Here is a 21,733-nt window from a genome sequence, read left to right on the forward strand (position 1 = left end):
CGGGCATATCCCCAGTGGGAGATGTGCAGGAGGCAGCTGATCGATGTTTCTCTCTCATCGATGTTTCTAACTCTCTATCTCTCTCCCTTCCTCTCTGTAAAAAATCAATAAAATATATTTAAAAAAAAAATGTAACCATGTTTACCTAGCAGAACAATGCGAGAAAAAGTAGAGGGGGAGCTTAGCTCTTCCTATGACTCTGTTCTCCTGCTCTCTTCCTCCCACCACACGTTTTCCTTGTCTTTAAAAAACACAGAGAAAGGGAAGACTATTGTGCTTTGCTTTTTCAAACGAGATTCTACTATCACCCTGTGACTTCATTTATTTTATTTCTTAATACCCTTTTATTGATTTTAGAGAGAAAAGAAAGGAGGAGAGAGAACCATAAATCTGCTGTCTCCTTCATACCCACCCACCCTACCTGGGATTAAACCCACAACTTGGGCATGTGCCTGGACTGAGAATCAAACTCAGGACCCTTTGGTGCATGGGATGACACTCAATGAATCAAGCCACACCAACCAGGGCTGTAACTTAATTTTTAAAAATAATAGTCATCTCTTTAGGTCAACTGATATATTCATGAATTCTTTTACACACACACACACACACACACACACATATTTAGATACTAGATTCAAGTATTGAAACTTGGACTAGAAATTTGCCATATCAACTAACTTTTTAACACACAATTTAAAGTCACTTTTTACTGAGTATATTTTTTAGGTGTAAGAGATGTAAGGTATGGCATTTTGAAATGACTTTTAAAAAGCCATATGTGCAATTTTATTGAAGTCAGTACATTTTAAAAAGCATGAGTTTAATATTTTAAATAAATAAAATGTGCCTCTTTCATATGAAAATAAATAAATTGGGCCACAAAATATTCATTGTGGACACAGCATTGTATATATAAAGATTAAAACTTTTGCTACAGTACTGGCCAGTGTCGCTCAGTTGGTTGAACAATGCCCTGAGCACCAAAAGTTTGTGTATTCAATTCCCAGTAAGGGCACATGCCCAGATTGAGAGCTTGATCCCGAGTAAGGGGCCTGCAGGAGGCAGCTGATCAGTGTTTCTCTCTCTCCCTCTTCCTTCCTGTCCCTCTAAAATCCAGTTTAAAAAATTATTGATAGAGATTAAAACTGTTTCTTAATATAAAACAATTTAAGAGAGGCAAACTACAAAATCCAAAGAATTTTCCTAATCACAAAATTTAACCCACAATTTCTGTAGTGACACTAACTCGGTATTTTTCTGATTCAGGTCTTGGCATGTCAATAAGGCATACTTAAAGAAAATGTTTAAAATTTTCTTCCTACTCTTCTTAGATTCTATTACTTGAGCCTTGAATGTTGTTGAATAATAAAACTCAGAAAGTATAAAATAAAAATTGTAGCCTTGTTTCCTTTTACAGAAAAGGAAACAAGACCAACCAACAGCCAAATATTTTACACATGCATACAAACTAAAAGTTAATTGTCAAATATTTGTACTTTATTTGTATACCTTTCATTTGAGCAGTGTATAATTAAAATTTTAATATTCTCCCCTAAGGTCCCTTAGGGTAAAAACATATCATTTATTATATAATATTAATGAAAGTTCTACTTTGTGTTAATTAATTTTCCAGGTGGTGAGTGGATTCAAATATTCTATTGACTTTACGGCCAGGGAAACCACATGTTCCAAGCAAAGACATGAAGAGTTGAGCGAAAGTTGTGAGATCAAAAAACATGGAGTAAGTAGTCATGCAACTCTCTAGTTATTCCCTGGATATCTACTTGATATTTTATACTTGTATAAGTATTTCACGAATAACACTTTTCTCTTTTGACTTTTGTTTTCACTGATAGGCAATTCTAAGATGCACTTTTGATGTTTACTATCCAGTAGGTGAGAAGAATAGAATTGACTCTACTTTCAAATGTCAATCACCACAAAAGGTATGATTCTAATTAGGTTGGGTAAATTTTGATCATTCTGCAATGTCCTATTTGGGGGTTGAAAACGAGCCACTATTTAAATGAATTTGGGGATTATCTTTTTAGAATGGAGAGAACTCTCACATTTCTGTGTTGACCTCTCCTTTTTATGTCTAGAAAGGAAAACAACAGTCAGTCCCTTAATCTCACCCATTGTCAGTGTCCCATCCTTCAGGAGGCTCTCTCTTAATGAAGGACAGCCCCTGTTGTGCAGAGCTAATACTAGCTCTGGGGCTTTAAGACATGCCTCAGATGCTTCACTGGCATCTGCCTCCATCCAAGGGACTTGGGAGAAATACAGCTCTTAGACACAACTCCACTTTGATTGAATCCAAATCTGCATTTTAGCATGGTCCCCAGGGTTTCATACCCACATTCAAGTGTGAGAAGCATTGGTTTTTATCATGTTTTCCAATTCTAAAGAGAACCTTGGGAGGTAAGCAAGACTTTTCCCATTGTCAAGGATGAGACACTAAAAATTACAAAGATGATGAGATCCTGAAGTGGATAGTAGCTGATCAAGTGCTTGCTCTGTCCCAGACACTGCACTGAGGGCTTCACACATATTTTTCTCTTGACAACTCTCTGAGGCAGGTGCTGCTGTTATTCCTATTTTAGAGATGAGAAAAGTGAAGCTAGTGGTGCACGGATGCAAGTGTAGGTCAAATCAGAGTCATCCGTGTTCACATGATGCTAACAACTAGGCTCTGGCTTATTTGACTCCAAAGACCATGCTCTTTGCACCACTGAACACTGCCTCCTGCATCCTGTTCTCACCAGTAGTGAAATGTAGATAGAGATCATCCAGATCTTCAATGTGAGTTGCCTCTTGTCTTTCTTTTTTTCTGATTTAGATTTTTGCCCTGTATAGGTATATATGTACTCTAACACAGACATTATACAAAGGCTGCATTTCAAGCTTGTGAATATGTCCTAATGTGTTTCATCCCAACAAAGTAATTGTGGGCACATGCTGCATATATATTCAGTCCATAAAGCCATTTAGGGTCCTTTGGTATAAAAACTGTAATTATGCTAATAGAATTAGTATCAATTAATAAATAATGTGCCATGGTATTATGTAGTTCAAACTCCCAATTTTTCCAGATGAAGAAAAACCTCTCAAGTTTAGAGGAGTATTATTAAGAAATATCCACAAATTATAAAATCAATCAAAGAGGAAAAGATATTCATTCTCATCATTTCTGCAATATTAACATAGTATTTAAAACCTGGCTAAAGACTTGCTCCATTGTAAACCAAGTTAGCATTGCCAGGTCTCAGTCCCTTCTTTCTTCATTGAGAGTGTGGTTTCCACAGTAATCCATTCATTTTAATATTTCCTGGTTAGACCACATTGCTGAAAAGACCTCCAGGTCTTTCACCTTTCCGATCAGTACAAGTGGCGGAAACAAAAGAAAGAACAACTGTAAGTCCACCCCACACTTCCATGGTACCAATTCAAGGTCAAGAGCAGGATTCAGAAAAAGAACAAGGAATCATTCCTGATCATGGCTGGGGCCATGAAAAGCAAATAAAACATGGCTTTGGCCATGGCCATGAAAATGAGCATGATCAAGGCCATGGGCACAAAAACGGATATGATATTGCACATGAGAAAACAATACTTCGATTAGTTAAGGTAACAGATCTGTTCTGTCTCATGTAAATGCCCAAGTCATTTAACATTACATCTGCCTTCTTCTACTTTTTCTCCTTCACATTTTTTTCTTCCTCCCAACATCTATTGAGAACCCAATATGTGTCAGACATTGTGTTAGGCATAGTTTATATATTCAACACTAGGGGCCTGATGCACGCACCAGCTTCCCTCTGGCACCAGAACCCGGGCTCCCTTCACAGCCCCAGCTTCGTCTGAAAGGCCATCCAGAAGGTCATCTGGTCTAATTAGCATACAATGCTTATATTATATAAGATTATTTGTTTTCTTGTTGTATAATAATTAAGAGCTCTGTTGTTTACATGCATGATATCATTTGATTCAATATCCTACTCCATTTTTTTAAAAAATAAAAACAACTAAAGCTCAAAAAAAAAAAAAGGTAATATGGCCTAGCACATAGACATAAATATGAGCATGGTCATGGCCATGAAAAACATAAAAATAAAGGAAACCAGAATGGAAAGCACAATGGTAGGAGAACAAGTTCTTCTGAATATAGTACTATATCTACACAGATACAAGAGAAGACAAAAGGGCCAATACCCCTCCCCTCCCTAGCCCCGTCAGGTGAAGAACCTGTCTTTCCTGAATTTCGGGACTTAGATCTCACTGCAGCTATGATCACTAATACACCACCAACTCCCACAGAGAATGATGATTCTTGGATCCCTGAAATCCTGATAGATCCCAGTAGTCTTTCATTTAACCTGATATCTGACTTCCCAGAAACAACTTCCCCCAAGTGTCCTGGACGCCCCTGGAAGCCAGTTAATGGAATGAATCCAACTGTGGAAACAAAAGAATTTCATGATTTTGATCTCTCTGATGCTTTTTATTAATGTATGCAGCCATGGGTGTTTCTTTAACACTTCACCATCCCCTTTCACCTTTGTCCACACACCCTGATATAATGCACCAAAAACCATGAAGCTTCAAACAGCCTAGAGAGAGGTGGTGAGACTCCCAATGGGGACACCGTCAATTTCTATGGACAACACAAAACTGTGTGCAGGATTCTAATCCTTTCTGAATCTTCCTCACGAGTTTTCTTAACTAGCACAGAAAATGGACAAACAAATGTGCCTGTGGCCTACTGCAACTTGCTTTTCTAATAACAAATATGTACCTTAGAATGGATGTCATAGACTTTCATACATAGATTCTTGCCATTCTGAATAAACGGTAGCATCTGGTCCCTGAACATATGTGAAATGAAGGAAAGTCAAGAGACCGAATGCTGAACTTCTTAATAGGGCAAAAATAATAATAAAAGCTACCAGAGGTCAAAGAAGGAAAAAAAGAAAGAAAGACTGGTCAAAGGGAGGACAGGGGGAAGTAAACTAATTGACTTTCTGTTTCCAAAACGGGCTAGTTATATCAAATAGTTACTCCCACTTCACAAAGCTATTCTGATAATTCTCTTTCTGTCAGAGTGTTTCTCAGAAGTCAATAATTTCTATTAACTCATTAACTACTCTTTGCAACAAGGCTTTGAAATAGGAGTTTTCTGTTTGTGTATTTGTTGCTGAGGCTAGAATGAGCAATCCTTAGTTTTTAGCAGCTCTGAGTTTAATGATAACAATGGAAAGCAGGAGTAGTGACATAGAAGGAAATCTTTTTTAATAATTGAGAAGGGAATATCATAAGATGTGACAGAAAATTTATTCAGAAATTTTATGAGGAAATGCCTCTCTAGCCACAACTTATTATCAAATCATCTTTTGCTAGGGCATTGAAGAGCGCGATTTTTACAAAAAAGGGACAGTATGATGGTCTTTAATTGTTTCTAATATGAGGGAAGTATGCGTTTCATAATCCTTGCTGTGTTCTGGCTAGTGAAACAAGATAGGGCTTTAAACAGCTACAGTGGCTTATTGAGGCATGTGCCACCGCTACTTCAAGTTATCGGATGCACTTGAGCATCTGAGTTTTTATTCCATTTCAAATATTATCTGTACTTTTCAATAAAGAACAAATGATGTCAGGAAAAAGTCTCATCTTGTCAACTGGTTGCTTCACTCTTCTCTTGTTGAATGATAACACCATATTAACAGAATTTTACTATACTGACAGGAGCAACTAAGACCCTGCGTGTACAAGGCCCGACCTCGGGAGGCAGGGGCACAGTCAACATCTGAGAGTGAGGCCTCTTGACCAGTGGGCAGAATCTCCATGCCTGGGACAATAGCCCCAGCAACCTGTCAGCAGCCGTGAATGCAAGGACAAGAAGATGGGATAGTGTCAATAGAGAAGAATGCCATTTTATCATTCTGTTTCTGGGTGAAATAAAGTTTGATCTTAATGTTCACACTCCTGGTTCATTCACAGTAGTCTGCTTTCAGCCACACCCATCCTGCAGCAAAGTCCAGTTGATCAGAGAGCACACTCTACCATGGAGACTCATAGTGCAACTCTGGAACAGGCGGGGATCCCTTAAGTGGGCCTTCCCTACCACCAGGACCTCATCATGGCTCTAAATCAAGGATTTGTGGGTGATGTTTCCACCAGTAATCTAAGGAATCTCTCTACCTTCCCTTCTTCCTCTCTCTCCTTTTTTTTTTTCACTCTCTCCTTATTTCCAGTTCAAAGTTAAGAGTGATTTATCTTGTTTTGTTATTTTTTTTAAAAAAGATCTAGATAATCACCAAAAAAGAAAACAAAAAATATTCTATGTTAATAGGATACTTACCCATTTTCACTAGCAAAATATATCAAACCTCAAAGAAGTTTAAAGAAAATTTAAAATTACCTTTCTGGTTCAAATAATGGTAAAAAGTAGAAATCTAATAGAATCAAAAGTGATAAGAGATTTTTAATTTTCTGAAATAGGTATTTACTGAGTGCCTATTGGAGCCATTTACCATGGTAGACAGTTTTTGTTTGGTGTGTGACTCTGTCCTAACAACAACTCTGAGGTCCCCAGGACCACCTTTCGTTTACAATGAGGAAACTAGCTCCCAGTGCCCTGCTCAGGGTCACACAATTACAACATGATAGAGCTGGCATTCATAGTCAGACCTTTTGGACTTCATTACACCAAGTTACCATGAGGTATTATTATCAATGTCGGCATTACAAAAAACACATTTCTGAATCTGAGATGATCATTATTTCAATACAAAAACCCTTATTAAGTATCTTATTGTGTCTGATGCTGTTCTGAGTACTGCTCAGGGTAAACTATGACTCAGTCAAGCACTGGCATTGGCTATTGGGCAGCGTGAATCCAAAAGCGGGAAATTTAAGTCCTATCAACAACCCTGTGTCCTCATCTGAAATATTAGGTTAATAATATGCTCACATCATAGGTGTCTGGTGAGACTTAAAAAGAGGTAATTCCTTTAACTGCCATTATGCTTAGCACATGGCAACCATTCAGTAAAGGGTAGCTATTGCTGCATTACTGGAACATAACTGTGTTACTTTTAGAATTTAATTCTGGGGGAAAATATTTTGTCAGACAGTGAGATGTATTTAACAGAGCATATATCCCCTTTTGTCTTTGCAGCCATACATGTTTCAAAGGTTGTAATCAGCTTATATCAAGTGGCTACTAATAGCCACTCCCTCATTTTCAATTCCACAGTTCCCAACCTGGCTGCACATTAGAATTACCGGGGGAGCTCTAGGCCATAGTAATCCAAATCTCTGTGAGTTGTTCTGAGTATCAGTATTTTTCAAAAGTTCTCCCTTGATTCTAATGCATCCCAAGGTGAGAACAATTGATTTAAGCCTACTGTTTCCTTTTAATCCAGGTTTATAATGTTCCTCTTTATTGTCTTTCTATTTTTTTTAAAAAAATAGAAAGGTTATAAGATTCACAAGGCATAGATGGATAGATGGATGGAGGGATGAATGGAGGGATGGATGGATGGATGGACAGATGGATGGATGGATGGATGGATGGACAGACAGACAGTTAACTAAGCATTATATTCACTAGGTTTGTTGCAATAAAAATGAAGAGTATAATATGGGTATGAATGGCCTTTCAAAGACTTATCAACAAATTATTTACTGAGTCTGACAAGTGAAGGACAGGAATAAGTCAAAGATGACAAAAGTTTTCCAGTCTAGGTGCCTAAGGGAATAGTAATGCCATTAACACAGACAAGGAAACTGGGAGCTGATCTGTGCTTCCTAGTAACTCTAACAACCAGACTGACCCCAAATGCATATAATTTAAGATATTTCAACAACTGAATAAGCATATGAAATCATTATGCAAATGCATGTAAAACACTACTAGAACCCACCTCAAATTATTTCATTTACTGCAATATCTGTGGCACCTGCCATATTAACAGGGAAGTACCATTAGATACTCATGGACTAAGCTTGTGAAAAACAAGTGAGAAAACTACAATTACAGGACTCCTTCCATCAAAAAGAACAGAAAGGAGAGAAATTATTTTCTGAAAATAATCTTAACTTCTATTTGACTGATGAATTAGAAGCCTGAAACTAGCAAAAGATCTTTATTATGGCAGCTTTTCTGTCTCCTATCTTCTCTATATGGCATGTCTGAGTGTGTGGAAATACCACTATTATTAAAAACGGATAAAATAGTAGCTCTTGGAAAAAAATAAAGGTACCAGTTTTGTGTTTTTTTTTAACCTAAGTAATATTTACCAACTGGGAGCTTTGGTCAACTTAGCTAAACAGGAATTGTGTCCAAGAAGCCCCTTTTCTGTATGGTTCTGGGTTAGATTTGTTCAAAGGAGACATTTGTGTTTGAACAAGAAGATGGAATGAAGCATAGCCATGACTCTCAGAAAGTCACAGAGTGAGATGCAGTGAGTGAGGACTCAGAGGCAAGAACTCAGGCCTGGCCTCATCCTTCCTTCTTTGGAGAGTAGCTCTCTCCCTCACCGCTGGCCATGTTGACCTACAGCCATAGGAGGCACTCTAGGGCAACAACCTTCTGTGGGTTTCTTCACTAACTCCCCTCATAGTTCCTCTGGAGCTGGATGTGCCTGTCCAGATTTCAAAATCCGTTCACGGGAGGTGGGTCCTTCAGCCCGGCCTGCACCTTCTCTAATCTGGGACCCCTCGGGCATGTCTGACTGCCAGACATCTCTTTAGCAATCCAGTACTACTGGCTCCTAACTGCTCCTGCCTGCCGCCTGATTGCCCCTAACCACTCTGCCTGCCTGACTGATAGCCCCTAACCACCTCCGACTGCCAGCCTGATTGCCCCTAATTGCCCTCCCCTGCCAGCCTGATCACCCTTAACTGCTCACCTGACGGCCGGATCGCCCCTAACCACATCTGCCTCGTCCCCCACCACTGTGGCTTTGTCTGCAAGGAGGACTGGATGACTAGTAGATGTATGGATGACCAGAGATGTCCAGTTGACCCAGTCTAATTAGCATATTACCTGTTTAATAGTATAGGCTGGAGGCCCAATGCATGAAAATTCATGCAAGAATAGGCCTTACTTTTCCCGCCTGCCAGCAGCAGCTTTCCTCCTGCATCTGGGACCCGTGCTGGCTTTCTTCAGGCCGCTCACAGGCGCCCAGGACTTGGGCTGGCTTCCCTCAGGCCCTGGCTTCATCAGGAAGGATATCCAGAAGGACATCCGGTCTAATTAGCATATTATCCCTTTATTATATAGGATGAGCACTAAGACAGCATGACCCTTGTGCTAGAAGGAGACATTCTTATAAAGGACAATAAGTAAAACTTCCCTTTGCTCTGAACTGAGTCACAGTCTCTTATCTCCCGGGGCTGTTCTTTGTACAAACAGCTTTGAAAGAGAGTCCAGAACAAAGTTAGTCATTGCCTCTGCTCTTAAGATGTGCAGAATCATGCAGAAACTCATAAAAAATTGCTTTCCAATACAGAGAAAAAATAAAATGCATAGTTCCTACACAACATCTTGCATGTTTTTATGTATTTATCTTTATGCACAAACACTTTTTCCTTCAGAAAACTCAAAGTGAGATAAATTAAATAGAAACATGCAATTATGACATACAGGGTGGGTCAAAAAGTAGATTTACACTTGTTTGTATGGAAATTAAAACAATAATTAATAAATAGTAATATACAAATAAACTCTATTTCATATACTCACAATTGTAAACCTACTTTTGACCCACTCTGGACTTGATAAAGTTGGTTAAAGCTACCGTTTTATTTATTTTTGAAATTATCTTTCAAAAGAAATTTTTTGAAATTTTCTTTCACTGTCTCTAAAAATCAATGGAAAAATATCCTTGAATGTGGATTAACAACAACAACAACAACAACAAAACAAATAAAAATTCTGTTCCTGACTTTCCTGATCCTATAGCCAGGACACCCAGAATAAACCAGCATGCCAGAAAGAATTCATGGAGGTAAAGATTTATCTACCCTCAGCTGCCCTGATAACCATCTTATGAAAAGTCACTAGTCCCCTTTCCATTCCACATCATTGGCCATTGTCTGGCTCAGGACTGCCAGGAAGCTTTTCCAAAGCCAGTAAGAAGCTTCAACAATAATAACGTCACGTCCTAGTGAAAAGGAATATTTGGGGGGAGCCGAGGCGGTGGTGCTTGCAACGTAGTTCAACATCTGGTTAAAACTGTAGTCTTACTTCCCCACTCTGACTGACTTGGGCAGAGCTGTGGTGCATGACCCCAGGGCCCCGCCAAAGCTGACTTGGGCAGAGCTACAGGGACCCTCAGGGTCCCACCACAGGAGGAGATATATAGGTCAGAGCCTCCCCATGAGTTCAATTCAGACTTTGGTTCTGGAATTCCCCTGGACTAGCAGATCTGCGAAATAAAAGTAAAACTTTCCTCCCTCAGAGTGCTGACTGATCATTTTCCCATGCATTCTGCCACAACACTAGATCAGACAGTTCTCCAGGAAAGACTGTCTCTCCTACTCACCATCATTCTGTTTCCACCTGGTCTATTGCCACCCTAACACTCTCACCAGATCCCTGAAATGTCTGTCTCATCTGAAGCTACCCCCGTAACTGGATGGCATCACTAGCATTGTGTCTGTATTTAAGATTCAATAAAGCAAGGGGAAGATAAGGCATGGCTCTCATGAGTACCCCTAAGTCTTAGCAAAACAGTACTGCAGGAAAAGCTTATTCTCATCCTTGGTGGCTTTTCCCCGTCCGATCCCATTCCTTTCACAGCATTTGGTTTGCCCAGGGCTCTCCATATTGGACATGACCAATACAGCAATAATTGAAGACTTAATTAAGGAACTCAACTCATTGAAGCATAAAATAGTTTTTGTTTCAATCAATAGCATTCCCCAAAACCACTTTTGTGAGAGCCCCTTAATAATACCTTGGCCAGAATTCATACTATTTCAGCAATTCTAAGTTGCACTGGTGTGGTACTGTTTGGGTATTTAAAAGCTAGTGTTGTTAATATTAAAGGTTCAATATCAAACAAAAGTCAAAATGTGTCTCTTCCACTTTTAGGACTCCCTAAGCCAATCTGTGACTCTGGGGAAGTGTGGTCTGCTTTTTGTATGGTAAACCCAGCCCTTTCCCTCTTTCTTTGAACTCCTTCCAGGTTTTGTCTGGAGCCCCTGTAGTTCTCAACCTTGACTGCACATTTGAGTCATCTCGGAGTTTCAAAACTACCAATGCCTGGGCTTAATACCCAAAAATCCTCGTTGAATTTTTCTCAGGGGAGGCCTGGACATAAGGACTTTTCAAAACTCCTCAGGCGATTGTAGCCAAGGCTGAGCACCATTGCTGTGGACACCTATAGACACTCACTGCAGAGGAGAGAGCAGGGAGGGAGATGCTGTCTCAGTGGGAAGGGAATCTGGGCTGATTCCCTCTGGTGTGATGCTCCTGGGTTCTCCTGGTATAAAGGATTCATATAGGTATATTGATTTATTTGGAGGAATAGGGCTGAGGGGTCAGCTTAATCCCAGCTCTGTGCCCCAATGCTGAGCTCCTCTCCCAATGGTGTATTCCCTCTCACCCCTTCTCTGGTATGGGCGGGCATCAAATGGCTTGACTTCTACCCTCACTATAGTTCTCTTCCACAGGAACCAATACTTTTGGCATGTTTTAAGAGCCATGGAGAACTGGAATGATAGCTGATGCCCTCAACTTCTTCTCAGGCACAGTAATAATAAAAGTAATAATAATAAAAACAAAAAATTATAATCAATAGCATCATTTATTCAGCACCTGAATCTGTGCCAAGAATTGTATTATTTAGTTTATATGTTTTCATATTTAATTATCATACCTTCCTGCCAGGAGGCATTAATCCCCATTTTATACAGGAGGAAACAAGGACTCAGAAGTCGTTTCATAGCTTACCCAGCATCACACAGGAAAAGGGTAACAATGCAGAGTTGAAATTCAGATCTAACTCCAAAGCAATAGCCTCTTAATCATTTTATTCTACCTGAACTCAGGTCCTCCCTGAAATAATATAGCTGTTTTCTGCTAAAGACTTCTAGTGCTATAATTCAACAAGGAAACCCATGGTGGCAATACCTGGCTGAGACAGGCCAGCAGATGGAGGAAAGTTACTTTACTGCTTACCCTACCCCCCACAACAATGAATGAGGCAGTGCTTATGGTCAAAAACACTTTGGACCTGGTACCTACTAGAAATATCCAGTTTTGTGCAGTTCACAGTTTCACCCACTCATCAGAGGCATGTCTCAACTTTCTGTCCCCAGTACCCATTAATCATTTACAGCATGTTGACAGAGATTTTAACTCGGGGGTCAAGGTGAACTGCAGGAAGCCACCACTTTTCCAATACTGTCATAAGAGTGCACCAAGGAACACGGAAGGCCAATGGGCCTTGGGCATTAGCAGGACTGTGCTGAGATAGCGGTGGCTCAAAGCGTTTTCCTGACTTATTAGCCTTAAAGTAAATGTTTACTTGACCTTACTGTTCTTTGCTGATCTTTATTGACCTTAGAGACAGTCTGTTTGTTACCTGTTTGCTGTGCTTTATTGAGGGCAAGATGTGTATCTAAAATTGAATAAAAAGTGGATAAGACCAGGTTTCAGTGTGCCTTTCCAAAAGAGAGGTCTGCAGCAGGTCCCCCATACCTTCTAAATTCATATTTCTTTTTTTATTATTAAATCTTTATTGTTCATATTATTACATTTGTTCCTCTTTTTCCCCCCATAACTCCCCTCCACCCAGTTCCCACCCCACCCTCCTCCCTCACTCCCCACCCACTGTTCTCATCCATAGGTGCACAATTTTTGTCCAGTCTCTTCCCGCATCCCCCTCACCAGTTCCCCTCCAAGAATAGTCAGTCCACTCCCTTTCTATGCCCCTGATTCTATTATAATCACCAGTTCATTCTGTTCATCAGATTATTCATTTGATTTTCAGATTCACTTGTTGATAGATGTATATTTGTTGTTCAAAATTTGTATCTTTACGTTTTTCTTCTTCTTCCTCTTCTTAAAGGATACCTTTCAGCATTTCATATAATACTGGTTTGGTGGTGATGAACTCCTTTAGCTTTTCCTTATCTGCGAAGCTCTTTATCTGGCCTTCAATTCTGAATGATAGCTTTGCTGGATAAAGTAATCTTGGTTGTAGATTCTTGGCATTCATCACTTTGAACATTTCTTGCCACTCCCTTCTGGCCTACAAAGTATCTGTTGAGAGATCAGCTGACAGTCGTATGGGTACTCCCTTGTAGGTAACTGATTTTCTTTCTCTGGCTGCTTTTAAGATTCTCTCTTTGTCTTTTGCTCTTGGCATTTTAATTATGATGTGTCTTGGTGTGGTCCTCTTTGGATTCCTTTTGTTTGGGATTCTCTACGCTTCCTGGACTTGTAACTCTATTTCTTTCACCAGGTAGGGGAAGTTTTCTGTCATTATTTCTTCAAATATTTTTTCAATATCTTGCTCTCTCTCTTCTTCTGGCACCCCTATAATTCAGATGTTGGTGCGCTTGAAGCTGTCCCAGAGGCTCCTTATGCTATCTTCGAATTTTTGGATTCTTTTTTCATTTTGCTTTTCCAGTTGGGTGTTTTTTGCTTCTTCGTATTTCAAATCATTGACTTGATTCTTGCAATCCTCTAGTGTGCTGTTGGGAGTCTGTATAATATTCTTTATTTCAGTCAGTGTATGCTTAATTTCTAGTTGGTTCTTTATCACAACATCCTGGGTCTCATTAGATTTCTTGTAGATCTCATTAAGTTTACCTGCAGTTTCTAGAAAATTATTGAAAGACCTTAAAAGTGTGGTTTTGAACTCTATATCCAGTAGTTTGCTTTCCTCCATTTCTGTCATTTGTGTCCTTTTTCTTTGTCTCCGCATTTTTTATCCTTCCCTGTGTTGATATAGTGGTTTTCTGTGCTAAGTGTCCTCTAGGGCCCAGTGGTTCAGCCTCCCCAATTACCTGAGGAGGACACTCTTGGTGCACCCCCTTGTGGGCTTTGTGCACAGTCTTGTTGTAGTTAAGCCTTGATTTTTGTAGGTATCACTGGGAGGAATTGGCCTCCAGGCCAATTGGCTGTGAGAATCAGCTGTGTCTGCAGTGGGAGAACTTCTGTGCTGGAGACACCCATCTGGGGCAAGACTTGCTTCAATGGGGCTTTGGTGCTCACTGAGTCTGCCCCCTGAGTGTGTCCTTTATGTTTCCACGGAGCTGCAAACTGGATGGTCCCACTCTGACCTCTGGGCTTCCTGGCTCCTGGATCTCTAGGGAGGTGCTAATCTAGCCTCTGCCTGAGGCTATCCAGCAAAAGTCTCTCTGCAGGGCTTGGGCGGGGCGGGTCCCACGGGATCAACAGGCTAGCAATTATGGCTGCTCTCAGTCTTGCCCTCAGAGGCTCTGCTTCTCAGTGTCCCAGTAATCGCTGCAATTCCCACAGAGAGAAAGCTGCCCAAGGGTTCTGAGCGATGCCAGACAGTCCCGCTTCTGCTTCTCCCATATGAGTCTGGGTCCCTAGAGACTCACCCAGAACTGGAGCTCAGAGCCTGAGACTCCCTCCGGATTGAAAACGACAACCATGCCCTCAACCACCAGCCCGCTCCACACGCACCTCCGCCCCTTAGTGTTTTACTTCCGCACTGTGCTTCCTCTGAGTCTCAGTATGCTTTTCTCTTTCCTTCCAGTTGTAAATTTCCACTCAGCCAGCCTTCCTGTTGTTCTGGGTGATGTCCGTTCCGTATTTAATTGTATTTTTGAAGTGGTTGTGCCAAGCAGCAATCTCCAGTGTTTACCTATGCTGCCATCTTGGTTTCTCCATATTTCTTGTATAGTGTTTTCATTTATGCACTGGCCCCTTCATCAGATACTGAACCCCTGCCACAAAAGGTTGCAGCATTCCGGTTCCACAAACAGGAATCTGGAGAAGATTAGCCTGAGCCAAAAACTAAGTGATAAAGGAAAATTTGGAAATTCACTGGAAAGGTGGAAAGTTCACCCCGCACAAAGCCCTTGCCAGCTTCAGAGTCACAAATGTAAGTGGAAGAGGAACATTTTGATTCAGCCAGGTTAAAATGGTGAAGAATTTGAGTAAAAGGCAGAAAGGACACTAAATTTTTAGCTTGCATGCTTAAGGATAAAGGAATTAAGGTGTCACAAGATACTCTCTTAAATCAGGCTCAAGAAAATGAATGCCCTTGTCATCTTTAACTCTGTGGGCTCTTGTTTGAACTGCATTATGCCTACTTCATATTGGGGATCAAAAGTCTGTAAAACCTAAGGCTCCAGAACCTCTGACTCTAGTGTGGGAATTCTCATCCACTAGAAAAAAAGGGGCTAACAGTCCTTGTACAAAAGGCCTCTTTAATGCTTTGTCTGAAAATTACCATGTCTCGCCATGGGACTGGCAGATTTTAGCTGAAATGACTTTAGAGGCCAGTCAGTGCTATGTAGAGCAAAATAGGATAAGATCTGTGAACAACAGGCTGAAATCTGGGCCACATTCTGGCTGTAAGTCCCAGGCAATGTAAAACATCTGAAAGATCCATGAAAAGAACTCTGATTTATTAAGTCTTGTCTGTGTGTTGTGCACACTTGTCTGTTGATTGTTGTTTTATCTGTCTTTGTTGTTTGGTTTAATGTGTTTATTATTAGCCTATCAAGCATGCCTATAATTTAATTTAATACAAAAGAAACAACAGATGGCCACGCCATTACTAAATTTCCCCAGACCAAACAGAATGTGAGAATGGGGAGAAACAATGTCAGCGGTACACGTGGCCAATAGCACAGATTCTAGAAAAATTCCCTAGACAAAGTAAAGGTAACTAAAAAAGGCCCCAGCCCATTAATAACTAGGTCTCTTATTGATCCTGTAAAATGGACGACCGCTCTCAGGAATGTTCTTAAAACTCTCATTTTCACCATGTTTTTATTTCCCAGTCCATCATTTGAAATTTGGATAGATGAGACATTTCTCACAATTTAGGCATGCATATGCGATTTCCGTACCCATGAAGAGAAAATGACTAGCTTATGAGAAGGTGCAGGCTGCCTGATTTTGGGTGGCTTCTTGGCCTAAGCCACATCTCTTCAAAGATGCTATAGAATAGGCCCCAGACTGTTTATCTTTAAAAGATGGCAAAAATGACACAAAGAAAATATACAGGCTGTGTTTGGGCAATAAGATTAGTGTTTCCATAATAATGGGTAATTCTTGAATAATAATGAAATGCATTCCAAGGTTGCCTCACAAGTCCTGGGGGCACTCCTCTTTTAATGAAATGAAATGAAATGAAATGAAATAAATAATAAAATAAATAATAAAATCCTATTTAGTAAAAGAGTAATATGCAAATTGACCATCACTCCAACACACAAGATGGCCGCCACAAGATGGTCAGCAGGGGAGGGCTGTTGGGGAAGAGGAGGCCTGCAGGGGAAGGCAGTTGGGGGCGACCAGGACATCAGGGGAGAGCAGTTGGGACAACAAGGCCAGCAGGGGAGGGCAGTTGTGGGGACCAGGCCAGCAGGGGAGGGCAGTTGGGGGAGACCACGACAGCAGGGGAGGGCAGTTGGGGGAGGACCAGGCCAGCAGGGGAGGGCAGTTGGGGGGAACCAGGTCAGCAGGGGAGGGTAGTTGGGGAAAACCAGGCCAGCAGGGGGAGGGCAGTTACGGGGGAACCAGGCCAGCAGGGGTGGGCATCTGTGGGTGACTAGGTCAGCAGGGGGAAGGCATTTGGTGTGGACCAGGCCAGCAGGGGAGGGCAGTTGGGGAGAACCAGGCCAGCAGGGGTGGGCATTTGTGGGTGACCAGGCTAGCAAGGTGAGGGCAGTTGGGGACAACCAGGCAAGCAGGGGAGGGCAGTTGAGAGGGAACAGGCTGGCAGGGGAGGGCAGTTGGGGGGGACCAGGCCAGCAGGAGAGGGCAGTTGGGGGCAACCAGGCCAGCAGGGGAGCAGTTAGGTGTCAATCAGGCTGGCAGGGGAGTGGTTAGGGGCTGATCAGGTTGGCAGGCAAAAGCAGTTAGGGGCAATCAGGCAGGCAAGCAGGTGAGCGGTTGGGAGCCAGCAGTCCTGAATTGTGAGAGGGATATCTGACTGCCCATTTAGGCCAATCCCACATCTGGCAGTAGGACATCCCTAAATGGGCAGTTGCACATCCCTCAAGGGGTCCCAGATTGGAGAGGGTGCAGGCTGGGCTGAGGCACATACTCTCCCTTCCCACCCCCCATGCACGAATTTCGTGCACCAGACCTCTAGTAAAATAATAAAATAAAATAAAATAAAATAAAATAAAATAAAATAAAATAATACTTTAACATTAAAGCCACTGAAAGCCAGTAAGTTATCTCTGTTATAGAAAATGCCATGGATAATAATAATTTGCTTTAAAATCTCAAAGTTGTTAAAACATAAATAAATAGATGTACCTAAAATGAAGGATTTGGAATAAAGCTTTTCAGTAATAATTATAAATATATTAATAAGGTAAGTCCAGTCACTCAAGAGGAGACTGACTATATGCTCTGCTAGAGGAAAGGGACAGTTGCCCTTCTCCCTGTAAATGCAGAGAAGTTGCAGCAGTAACTTTAGATGTTATCTCTAAGTAGGAATGTAGCAATTTAAACTCAAAAGGCTAGAGGCCTGTTTCCTCCTTCCCCTGCCTTTTCTCCAGGCTCATATGCCTATACATAATTTTCCAAAGTTCTTGATAATGTAAAGACTTTAAAACATTGCTGAATTAAAAAATAAATATCTAAATATTCCAACATGTCATAAGTTCACCTGGTTTTACGTTTTACTACAGAAAATCTAAAAATATATTTCTTAAAGGTTAGAATGTTCATAAATGACATTCTAAGAAATGCTGGCTGTTTATTTTTAATTATAATTAGAAAATTAAGGTTTAAATATTGTGTGGCTTTAATAGTAGAAGGCAGGACATACATTTTAAAAGAAAAAGAAGAAAAAGTTCTATACAAGTAGCTGATGGTATGACAGAAAAAAAATAGAGTAGAAATACTTAAGGGAACGTCTAAGTCATGGTTATGCATTTCTGAAGGACATAGAAAGAAGGTTTGAAGGCTAATTTGAAAGTGTGAAATTTGTGAAGGTTGTGTATGTAATGAGACGGAAAAAAGAAATATTTAAATAAAAAACTAAGTTATAAAGTTAACTATTTGCAAAAGTTGTTAAAGGGTCATCAAATCTCAAGGAAGTTTAGACAGGGCTAGATCACAACCCTTGTCTCCCCTGCCAAGGACAGAGTAAATGGTTAATACATAAAGGGAGAACAAGATAAGGTTGCTGAATACTTCTTAAGCAAAACCAGAATGTTCAGCAGTGGAATTTTAAGACAGGAGCATACATAATGCCTCAGAACAACACCCAGGCTGCTCTTCAAATTGTCTGGCGGTGGGGTGGCATCTATACTTCATAGATCAAATATATAGGTTTGCTTACTTTGCTTTTTAAATAAAGGTGCATACTTTAATAAGTTAGCTTTTCACAATATAATCAAAGTCTCATATAAACTCATTTATATGAGAAGCCAATATTTTATGAACAATTGTTTCTAGTAAAGTCCAAAGTAAAATTTGCATCTGTATGCAAATGAGCACTAGCCAAAAAGGATGCTGTTTGAAAGTAAAGTTAACCTTAATAAAAAGGAGAAATTTTTAAATCTCTTCTGCTACTATTTACAGAGTAAACTAAAAATTATTATGCAAGCATGAAAGCTCACCATTAATGAGGCACCATAAGTAAAAAGAGAAAGGTACTTTTACTTGAAATGTATGCATTGCAGTATTGGCCAGAATGTCTCTCTCCAACCTGTTTTGCTAAAAGGCAACGAAGTTGGTTGTTCTGTTTCAAAGAAATTAAAAGTCTTTAATAGAGTGATTTATATTAAGCCCACAGGAAAAGCAGACTTTAGCAATGCTTATCCAATTAGAAAAGAAAATCTCTAACTGTGACTTAGATATTGCTCTGGGAGGAAATACAGAGGGAAATGTCCTCCAAGTATCTAGGAACTATAATTAAAAACCAATATATGAGGCCTTAAAAAAATAGAAATACAAACCCTAAATGACTTTGAAAAATTATTAGAGAACATTAATTAAGAACTTATCTAAAAATATCCATAGGAAAAATTACAAATGTATTCAATATACTTTCGGGTGACTCAAATCTTTGATTTCCCTGAACATTAACTGTTGAAGCTAGGAAGGAGTTAATAAGAATGAGCAGGCAAGCTTCTCAGCCCAAGTAGCCCGGGTACAGCCTGGATTGCCTTTATTAGGACAGATTAATCCTACTGAAAATAGTCCCACTGGAGTCATCTTCCAAAATATAAACTCTCCTACTATTATTGAGTGGGTCCATCTAGGACATCATTCCTCTAAACTGTGGTTACATATATAGAACTCACGGCTCAATTAATACCTCAACTCAGAAAGTGCTGCAGACAGCTTAGAGGAGAAGAACTCCAATGCATCTATCTTCCTCTAACGGGGAAGCAATTAGAAATGTTATTCCAGACTAATTTGAATTAGCAAATTTAAATAAGTGAATATTCAGGGGAACTTGGGTGTCACCTAATAAAAAACAAGTTACTACAATTTTTATATTACACCTGTATTATTTATACTAAAAGAAAATATTAGGTAGGAAACTACTGGAGCATTAACTGTTTCTACTGATGGTTTATCTAATGGTAAAGTTGCTTATCATGCAATGAATTCAGACTGAGTCATTCAGACCAGTCATACTTCTGTGCAAACAATTGAATTAGAAGCTATCAATGCTGCATTGCAGTATTTCCAAGAGCCTCTTAATATTATTTCTGATTCTGCCTATACTACTGGCCTGATAAACAGAATTGAGATTGCTCAATTAAGATGGCTCAGTGACCAAAGTCTATTTATACTATTTAAACAGGTACAGCAAATTGTACAGCAAAGACAATACCCTTTTATATTATACATATCAGGGCTCATACCATCCTGCCTGGTCCTTTAACAAAAGGAAATTCATATGCCAGTCAAAGATTGCTTTATTAAAACAGGTCACAGAATCTCATCAGCTTTTACATCAGCCTGCCAAAATGTTGTCTAAACAATTCTTAATCACTCCACAGCAGACAAAACAGATGATCAAGGAATGTCCCACTTGCATGTTACATCTTCCTTAAGGGCCTAATACAGGAATTAACCCTCGAGAATTGATAAGTGACCATATCTGGCAATGCATGTAACACACTATAGTCCATTTGGACACTTTGGGGCATTGCATGTCTCTGTAGACACTTTTTCAAAGGTCCTAAGGGCCACTGCATTTACAGAAGAAATGGAAAACAGGTTATTAATCATTGCCTAGCTGCTTTTGCCATGATGGGAATTACAAAAATTATTAAAACTGATAATGGACCTGCATACACAAGCTGTCATTTCCAGCAATTTTGTAAAAAATAGAAAATTCAGCACATTACGGGAATTCCATACAATTCCCAAGGACAGGCAATTATAGAAGGCCAACATCAGTGGCTAAAATACCAACTTGAAAAACAAAAGGGGGAATAGTGGTGAAATATTCTGTAAGTAGACTACACCAAGCCTTAAGTACTTTAATTTTTTTTACTTGTAACACTGATGGTAAGACACCTATGGTATTACACTGGTGTCAGAATAAGCCAAAGGAAAATGGTCTGGTTTATGGAAGGGTCCCTTTATTAACCTTTGGTCAAGGATATTCTTATGTATTTTCAGAAAACTCCTTCAAGCCCATTTAAATTCCTGCAAGGAATATTAAACTTCACCATGGATTCAAGAGAGGAACTCACCAGACTAATGAGGACCTTGCATCTGGAGCCTCATCCTGTACCTGTGGCTGCAGACAATTGACTACTCCAGTCACAGATACCAGTAGCTGAGAGCAACAAGCTAAAGATAAGGAATAGGATAAAGAGACAGAGGAGAAAGTCCAAATATGACCTGAGGGATGGTAAAGAAGCCTTGTCATGCTAGCAGTCATCAGTTGTGTGATGGTGCAGGTTGCCCAGGACAAAGCCAGAGAAGGTCGAACCTGTACTGTCATTGCCCACTGTTTGTCCACCATCCAGGACTCCAATATCATTGCTGTCATGTCACAGGGGACAGTGATTGAGAAGGGGACCCATAAACAACTGATGTCCCAGAAAGAAGCTGACTACAACCTAGTTCCTTAGATGCCTGGCAGCAATTTAAAAAGGACATAAAAGAACTCAATCCTTTTCATTGGATCTCCTTACATTTGCCCCTTAGCATAACCATTATTGTCTGTCTCATTTTTGTACTTATATGTTTATTTCTAGTCTGCAGATGCAGAATGAAGAGTCTTAAAAGGACTCAAGCACTACGGAAGACATACACTTTTCAATATTTATTAGGAAAACAAAAGGGGAGAGATGCTGAGGCCAACTGCTTTCACAATACTGTCATAAAAGTGCACCAAGGAATGTGGAAGGCCAATGGGTCTTGGGGCATTAATAGGGTGGTGTTGACATAGCGGTGGCTCAAAACAATTTCCTGACCTAATAGCCTCAAAGTGAATGTTTACTGGGCCTTACTGATATTTACTGAACTTTACTGACCTTTGACACAGCCTGTCTGCTACTGTTTGCTGTGCTTTACTGA

The 21,733-nt window shown here is 40.1% G+C and overlaps 1 protein-coding gene and 1 pseudogene across 2 annotated transcripts in view; both read left to right on the plus strand.

Moving 5' to 3' along the window:
• The window catches only part of LOC308515342 (kininogen-1-like), a gene marked incomplete at its 3' end in the record, with an annotated part of 44,460 nt that extends 23,498 nt beyond the window's left edge, over positions 1-20,962 (plus strand). Inside the window, exons 8-11 of the mRNA XM_081085971.1 lie at positions 1,637-1,744; positions 1,860-1,949; positions 3,340-3,630; positions 20,828-20,962. Of these exons, the coding sequence (XP_080942097.1) occupies positions 1,637-1,744; positions 1,860-1,949; positions 3,340-3,630; positions 20,828-20,962 (624 nt within the window). The remainder of the gene's footprint in view (positions 1-1,636; positions 1,745-1,859; positions 1,950-3,339; positions 3,631-20,827) is intronic.
• Positions 20,963-21,078: 116 nt separating this feature from the next.
• The window catches only part of LOC308515343 (histidine-rich glycoprotein-like), a 285,767-nt pseudogene continuing 285,112 nt past the window's right edge, over positions 21,079-21,733 (plus strand). The window contains exon 1 of the transcript in view: positions 21,079-21,276. The product of the transcript in view is annotated as a histidine-rich glycoprotein-like (transcript). The remainder of the gene's footprint in view (positions 21,277-21,733) is intronic.

The sequence above is a fragment of the Myotis nattereri genome, assembly GCF_964212035.1.
Source record: "Myotis nattereri genome assembly, chromosome: 3".
Taxonomy (NCBI): domain Eukaryota; kingdom Metazoa; phylum Chordata; class Mammalia; order Chiroptera; family Vespertilionidae; genus Myotis; species Myotis nattereri.